This window comes from Thermothielavioides terrestris, chromosome 3, assembly GCF_000226115.1.
Source record: "Thermothielavioides terrestris NRRL 8126 chromosome 3, complete sequence".
Taxonomy (NCBI): Eukaryota; Fungi; Ascomycota; class Sordariomycetes; order Sordariales; family Chaetomiaceae; genus Thermothielavioides; species Thermothielavioides terrestris.
In genome coordinates, this window is record NC_016459.1 from 1,702,113 (window position 1) to 1,710,812 (window position 8,700).

At 33.3% G+C, this 8,700-nt stretch overlaps 1 protein-coding gene across 1 annotated transcript; it reads left to right on the plus strand.

Moving 5' to 3' along the window:
* Nucleotides 1–8,184: 8,184 nt before the first annotated feature.
* On the plus strand, nucleotides 8,185–8,403 carry THITE_2049415 (uncharacterized protein; the record flags this gene model as incomplete). The annotated part of the gene is made up of 1 exon (XM_003654121.1): nucleotides 8,185–8,403. A coding segment is annotated over one exon (219 nt), but the record flags the coding sequence as incomplete, so codon positions are not given.
* Between the last annotated feature and the right edge of the window lie 297 nt (nucleotides 8,404–8,700).

Sequence of the window (8,700 nt, forward strand, 5' to 3'; positions counted from 1 at the left end):
AGGCGGTTATAAATATATTGAGGCATTCGAAGAACTAGGAATTGATAAATCGCTAGAAGATAGTAGGTCTATTGTATAGGCTAAATAGCAGGACCTTATAGTGGAATTGACTATAGTAGGTTTAGAAGGTCGTTAGGTCTTCGCTTCTAAGGGCAAGTCAGATTTAGTAGAAGGCTTACTAGATATTGATTTTAGTAAAGATTTTAGTATTTCCTAGTTATTATAAAGTTTTATCAATATAGGATAGTAGAAAGCGGTCCTTGACAATAACCTTATTTAGGGCTTAGTAGTCAACGTAAAATCTCTAGGTCCTATCTTCTTTAATAGCGAAGAGTATAGGGGAGCTATATAAGGCGGTACTTAGCTCGATAAAACCCTTCTATAGGTTCTTAACCAAATACTTTTTTATAGTCTCTAGCTAGTCAAGGGTATAGGAGTATAGGGGGTTTACTTGCTAGGGTAGTAGTCTAGTGAGTTTAATCTTATAGTCGTATTTACACCTTAGTAGTATCTTATTAAATTCCTTTTTTAAGAATATATTAGTAAATTTAGTAAAGTAAGAGTACTTTGTAATCGCTTTTTCAACTTAGGCTTAGACCTTTTTATCTTCGTCGTTAGGGAGTTTACTAGTCTTCCTAGCCTCAATAGCTTAGTCGATCTAGACGATTATAATAAATCCTAGTATAGAATTCTCTTATTAGTTTCCTTTAAAGAACATTTTGTCAAAGGCTATAGTAGAGATGACTATAGCTTTGATCAAGTCTTCTAAAATCTATAGTCGCTCGCCCTCTTCTACCTAGGAGGCGGTCTATTCCTCCTTTCCTTTGAGTATTATAGGTCGAGTATAGGTTCTTAGGAGAATAAATTCCTCGCCCTTTAGTGTCTAGTCTATCTTCTAGAGGCTATTGTCCTATACGCCTCTAAACAACACCTTCTAAGGAGGTTTCTTAGGGGGTTCGATGAGATTACTCTTATTGATATACATTTTAGAGGCTTTAAGTTGCACCAATTGATATAATCTTAGGTTTACCTTAGGTTATACTAATTGATATATTCCTAGATCTTTAGTAGGTTACACTAATTAGTAGAATTTATTGAGTAAAGGTTTAGAGAGTATTTCTCTATACTTCAATATTTATAGCTACTATTGAGCCTTCTAATACTAATCTTAACGCTCTATCGCTTAGTCTCTCTGCTTAGTATCCTTCTAATGTTTAGGGTTTAGAGCCTTAGAAATAAGGGAGTTGTAAAGAATCTCAAGGATATAATTCTATTCTAGATTATATAGTTTATCTTTAAACTAGATCAATCGATATTAGCGAGTATCTAGTAGAATATTATAGTAAATAAGCTACTATTAGCCTAGTAATAGTTAATGCTCCTTCCCTATATTAAGGGCTAGGAACAGGGTATTCTTTTATATTCTCCTATCAATTTAAAGGTCGAATCTTAGGATTAAGTTAATAAGGTCTATAGACTAGCCCTAGAAGTCCTTTATAGAGATTAGAGTCTTAAATAGTATCCCTTTAATACTAAGTTTCTTAGCGATTCGCTTTATATAAATTCGATTAAAGAAGGTATATCCATTTGCTCTAGAGTCAATGAGTATAGTAATAGTAATACTAGTTCTATTAATAGCTAATGTATAGGGGAAGAAGAGACTCCGACCGCCTATAAGTTACTAAAGGTCTATCTAAGTAACTATTAACCTAATATCTAGCCCTAAGCTAGAGTCTACTTTCCCTAGGGCTTTCAGTTTTCTAATTTAGTGATTTTAGTCTTATTTTCTTTAGCTGAGTTCATTATTTTTTCTAGGTCTACTTTTATCTTCTTAATTATAGCTATAATACATTTTAGGTACTACGCCTTTATATAGCTAGTCTCCTAGTAATAGAAGCATTTACCCTTCTCTTTCAAAATATTATACTCCTTCTAAAAGAGCCTAAGAGATCCTAATTTAGCCTTGTCTCTACTAGAGCTATCTAGCTAAAGGGTCTTTTCTTTCTTTTTTATAGGACCTAATCCTCTACTTAGTTGTCTAGATCCTAGTAAATTGGATTTTCTATCCTTCTAATCCTTTTTAGCTATCTCCTAGAGCAAGGAGAACTAGTGACCAAGGCAAGTAAAGTCGTTGAAGCTAATACTTAGATCAACTAGATCTCTTACTATCTAGAAACAGAGGCTTTAAGAAAGTCGAGTATAGAACTCCTCCTTCTATTTGTCCTTAGATTTCTTAGACTTAATAGCAAGGTAGATAAACTTAGTAAAGAACTTATAGTAGAGTATAAATCCTATCTTTAGGGCTATAAAATCGTTCTTTATATAGTAGAGCTTGGTAGGATCAGTATAGAATCTGTCTAAGAAGTCGAACAACTCGTTAAGATTAGTAATCGATTCTACTATATCTTCTTCTAGATAGGGTATAAGAGCCTCTATTGCTTTGCTACCAATGAAGGACATTATATACCTAAATTTTAAGTCCTTTATTAGGAATAATTTATAGTTCCCTTTAATCTTCTAAAGTATAGCTACTTTCTATACTAAATACTTTAGGTCTTTGCTATCAATAAATTTTTCAAAGTCGGCAATCTTTATAGTTTTTATATAGGCTATAGGTTTAAGAGTCTTTTTAGTCATTAAGATTAGACGATTAGGATTATATAACCCTAAATACAACTTAGTTTATATTAGTTCGATTTAGGTCAAAGGTATAGTTTAGCCCTATAGATCGACTATATTAGCAATCTTCTTAAAGAGCTCCGTCCTCTCGTCTTCTAATACTATCTTGTTATATAAGAGTGCTTCGACTTAGGTATACAAAGTAGAAAGTTCTTTAAGGTCAAGGATATTACCTTGTTCCTACTTAAACTACTAAACTCTTATAAATAGCACTACTATCGAATTGGCTAGTGCATTGTAGGTGACTTATAGAGCTATAGCTTACCTAATTGCTATATTACGCTATACTAGATTAGGGTGATAGACTACCTAGACATAGGGGACCCAGTTTTTCTGTTTTTTCTACTTGTCTTAGAGCGTTACATTTGTTACTAGGGGAGGTCTAACCCTCTAGTCATATATATTTAAGTAGGCTAAGCCTATCTTCTTTATTATTAAGTAAGACATTAAGCAGTTATTAATATACGTTCATTGACACTACGTTGGTGGTTCTCCTTTTTCTAGGAAGGCTGTTGAGCCTCTCCTTTTATTGTCCTACCTCTGTCTAGACGATAGGCATCCGAGCTATTGAGCTCTGACCATATTCTTATTGTTTTCTATCTTTTTTACTATATCCTACTAGATGTACCTAAGCTATATATCTTCCTCTTAGGAGATAGCCTTCCTACTATTCGATATATACTATCTTCATCTGTCTAAAGGGGCACTATATTCTTCTAGAAGCTATCTTATATACCTGGTCCTAGGTGTAGTGGGGTAGGTTGGTATAGAGGTTTTACACTACTTTAAATAGGGGCTCAATCAGGGAGGAGCTTAGCTCTATATCTAAATAGGATAGTATAGACTACAAAGTCTTCTAAGATTATAGAACTATATAATGCTATATTAATAGCTATATAACGACGATATAGCCGACCTATTAAAGCTCTGGTATATTGATACTAGTATCTCTAGGAGGTATAGAAACCTATTAAGGTATATACGTTCTAGGGGTCTATTGAGACCTTGTCCTAGGAGACCTTCCTTTGCCTAGATAGCGTAGAGCATCGAAAAGATATCCTATTATCCTTAACACTTCAAAGACCTATTAAGGCTTCGTTATTATCGATATAGTAGTTGTAAAACGTTAACCTAATCGAAAGACGATAGTTCTATCCTCCTAAATAGAGCCAAAGGTAGAATTTTCATTAATCGTCATTTTCTTTTCTAATCTAGCTAAACCAGTTATAAAAGTAGTTAAGTGTAGTAGCTACTTATAAGCTTCTAAGCTTAGGACTATACCTTTATAACACTTAGCTCCTTCTAATAGTATATCTAGCACTATTTTATATTGGATATAAGGTCTTAGTATAGACGTTTACTTTTCTTCTTAAGAGCTATACTCTTATCGCTATTATACTAGTTGAGTTTAGTATATTGGTTACTAAAGGTATCTAGGTGATCTATAAGGAACTTATAGTCATTCTTCGAGGCCTTTAGACTATATATTCCAAAGGAACTTAGCTACTTAAGAGGTTTTCTTCCTTTAGATAGACGTCAAAGGAGTCGACATTCCTATAGAAGTGTATATATTAGTCTTTTTATAGTCTATCGATATAGTCGTTGCCTTTCTTAAAGACAATAGCTAAACGCCTAATGATTAGGCTCTAACAATATATATATATACTGTCTATAGAAGCTCTAAGAATCTTATCGACCTCTACAATACTATTAATCCTAATACTAATCTCCGAGGGAGAGTCCAAAGACGTATCTGTCTTATAGCCTTTCTAAGGTATATTAAGCAAAGAAGACCTAGCTAAAGCGATATAGATACCTCTTCCGTCTTCGCTAGATACCTCTACTCCGCCTATCTATATAGAGGTATCTACAGTAATACCTTCTAGTCTCTCTAAAGCTAAAGCTCTAAAGAAGATAACTAAGTACGTTTTTACTATTACGTTTAGTACGACCTTTTTGACCTTAGTAAAGGCTAGCCTTTAGGGCTACTTCTCTAGTTAGAATACTATATAATAGATTAAGACCTTTAAAGAGATATATAAGGCTTATTAGGTTATTAATAATAAGACCTATATATACCTATTCGAACTTTAGTACAATACTATAATTTAGCCTATTATCTATTACTAGGAGAAAAAGGACTAAAAGACCTAGGCTACTTTTAAGGCTAAGTTCCTAAAGCGCTAAAAGGGCAATAATCCTAAATAGTATAGTAACGGAGGTTACCTTTGTAATCTAATTAAAGGGAGATACTAGCTAGTCGATAAGGTTATCTATAACTACTTCGAGTTAATTAACTATATATACGTTATCGCCCCTATTAAAGTTTATAAGGAGCTATAGTATATAATCGTTCTAACAGTGTAATATACATTTAATTAGTAGATCTAAATAGCTTTTAAAGACTATTAGTATACCTTGAAGAAGGACAATAAGGACTCTATTCGCACTACGAAGTAGATAGACTTCTTTAAGTTCGTTTAAGATGCTCTTTAGAAGGGTCTTAATGTAAAAGACCTCTTCTTTAAGATCTACGAGCGTAAAATCGATCTATAGAAGTACTATTCGCCTTTAGCTACGTCTACTGTTAAGACGACTCCTAAGTTATAGGAGTAAGAAGAGGAGGAGCTAAAGAAAGCTCTTATACCTATACCCAACGACATTAACGATCTAGCTAATTAGCTCTAGCGTCTATATATCTAGAAGTAGAAGATCGCTAAGTAGTTTGAATAGAAGATCGAGGCCTTCTATTTATATAGAATTGATCCTACTTTTAATAAGATCAAGGTTCTTTAAACGTATTTCTAGTAGTAGCGAAGCCGCTTATAAGAGAGATACGTTAGCTTCGTTATTAGTCTATATATTGATAGTCGTCCTCTTAGCTATAGTAGACCTATAAGTTCTAGCTATTGCTACTACTATAGTGACTCTGACTATATAGTTCTTAAGTATATAGAGGCTATAAAAGCTATAGCTATAGGTCTAATGTATTATAAGGGTATAGACTACTGCCTTAGCGATAGGAGTAAGAAGAGCTATATACTAGCTAAGATAATTACCTTTACAAAGGCAAATATTGATAGTATACAAGAGGTTAGCAAGATTAGCTAGCTTGTTCTTATATATATAGCCTATTGCCTATAATATAATAGCTACCCTATATACTAAGTATATTATCGTAAGTATAAGCGCCTAAATAGTCGTCTATTTAAGCTAGATATATCCCTAGTACTAAATAAGCATTACCTCTAGTAGCCTAAGCTATATTAGGAGCCTACAACCATCTAGATAACGATCAATCGTCTTATATACAAAGAGGAGCCTAAGTTCATCTCCGCCTTCTATTATATAGCGTCTAATCAGTTGTTGTTTTATATAGTTCCATTAAAGGGAGGTCGTATCTTAACTTAAAAGGTTGTCCTATAACCTATACTAAAGGCTAACGAATTCCGTTAACTACCTCTTCCTCTCTCTAACTAGACTAAGGAGGAAGCTAAGGAGAAAGTAGACGAGGAAGCGGAGACTATACTTCAAGGTATATCGCTTACTAAGCGTCGGTTCGCTAAGGATAAAAGGGAAGACGACATCTAGATAGGCGGTACTCCTATACCTCTAGCGGAGCCTCTTTATATAACTATCCTTAAGAACCTAGCTATAGCGAATTATATAAAGAAAGAGGAGCTATAGTCTAAGCTGCCTATACCGAAGGTTACTATATTACCTCTATATATAAAGGATACGATCTATACTACAATGAAAGTAAAGACTAGTCTAACTCTTAACAACTTAGTCTATATCTCGCCTAAGTATAAGGATACTTTAATCGTATACCTATAGAGTATTTCTACTAATATTAAGGTTATCGACTATAAAGGGTCTAATGTTCCTAAGCTTAATAGACTAACTACTATACTAAAAGATATAGGGATCTGTATATAGGCTCTATATACTAATGTGAATATACTTAGTAGCCTTTGCTCTAGCTAGACTAAGACGGTTCTAGCAATTTTCAGAGTTACTAAGGACAGTGTATAAGGCATCTATATAGGAAGCCTCTAGGAGCGCTAGATTTATAAGGGTCTATCTAGAGACGTTGACGATTATATCTATACCCTATTCTAGAAATCTATCTCGACGCTTTTAGTCTCGGAGTATATAGAACTTAGTATAATAATAAAAGTATAGTCGTTTTCTATTCTATATATCTAGTTCGAGAAAGGTTATTATAATAAGTATTTTGCCTTAATCGACTCTAGTTTAGAATACAACTATATTTTAATAAACGTTGTCGAGAAATATATATTGCTATACTAGCCTACTAAGGTCGTTTCAAAGGGTCTTTACAGCTTAGCACTATTCTTTAGAGAGACCTAGGTCACTCTTTACCTAGGTAGAGTCGGCATTAACCTTCACTTCTTTATAACTAAGGACATCGCTAGTAGGTATAAAGTAATCCTTAGTATATTGTTTATTAAAGATATTGCTCTAACCTTCGATTATTGTAATAGTAATCTAATTACTATTAATTTACTTATAAAAGGAAAGATAGTCTAGGCGTATATCGTCTCTAAGAAGATTGCTTAGTGGAACTACCTATTATCTCTAATATAACTAGCTATTTAAAGACAATTCTAGAGATTGACAAAGAGTCCTAAAAGAATCTTTGACTAGGTAGAGATAGAGGAAGGTGAAACTGCCCTTAGTTTCCTCAATAATAATATAGATAAAGCGGTTTTTTATCTTATTTTATAGAAGTCCTATATACTACTTCTTAGTACTCTTTTTTACATTGTATATTCTTATTCTTTATCTTCTTTGTCTAGATAGATAAAGATCGAATTGTTGTTTTATTTAAAAGGGAAGAGGGGGACCTTAGTTAGAAGCCCCTTTTCTAACTAGAGGCTAAGGTAGGGATTCGAATATAAGGTTAGATATACCTTAAAGATGTTTATACTTTAGAAGAATATTATAAACAAGGTTCAACTAGTTGATTTAGTACTATTAGATAGCTCTATATTAGAGGGAGACCTATTGTAGTAAGAAAAGTAGCTTACAAAGGCTAAGGTAAAGATATAGTTTAAAAAGGAATAGGACGATCTTATAGTCCTCTGTTTCTTAGATCTTAAGCTAGGCTCAAGGCTTACTAAGGAGTGCCTTTAAACGATGCTCGCCACTATAGATAGGTTCCTTAATAAGCTAGAAAAGGAGATGTTCACTAAGATTATATGAAACTAGGAAGCTACGTTTATATAGGATTTTACTAAATATAGACGTATCTATAAGGATATTATCCTACCCTAGTATATTAAGACTATCCTATACAAGGCCTAGTAGAGCAAGTCTATTCTAATTCCAAAGCCACTAATATAGAAGGTCATTGATCTATTTAGAGAGAGGTAGATATATAGGATTATCAAGTATAGCTATACAAGCTATTGTAATAACTAGTTCCTTATTCTTAAGAAGGACAGTAGATTATAGCTTATCAATAATATTTAAAAGGCCAATGCTATAACGATCTACAACGCTTTTGTCCCATTTACTATAGAGGAATTTAGTAAAGACTTCAATAGCTATAAGCTAATATCTCTCCTAGATCTCTTCTCTAGTTATAACCAAGTTAATCTCGATAAACGGAGCTACGATTTAACGACCTTTTCAACGCCAATTAGTCTCTTCTATATATATACGTTGCTAATAGGGGGTATAAATTCTATTGCCTAGTTCTAGCGGGCTATAACAACGATCTTTAGTAACCTTATCCTAGATATCTATTAAGTCTACCTAGACGATATTACAATAAAAGGCCCTTAATCTAATTATAATAGCTATTTAGATAGAGGGGGACATTGTAAATTTGTTGTCGAGTATCTTAAGAATATCGATATAGTACTGCTAAATATAGAGCTAGTAGATACGACTATTACTATAGTAAAGTTGAAGTAGACGTAGCTAAAAGCGGTCCTACTTAGTTATCTTTGTACACCTAATAGGCGCCTTCCTAAGGAAGTAAAGATAATT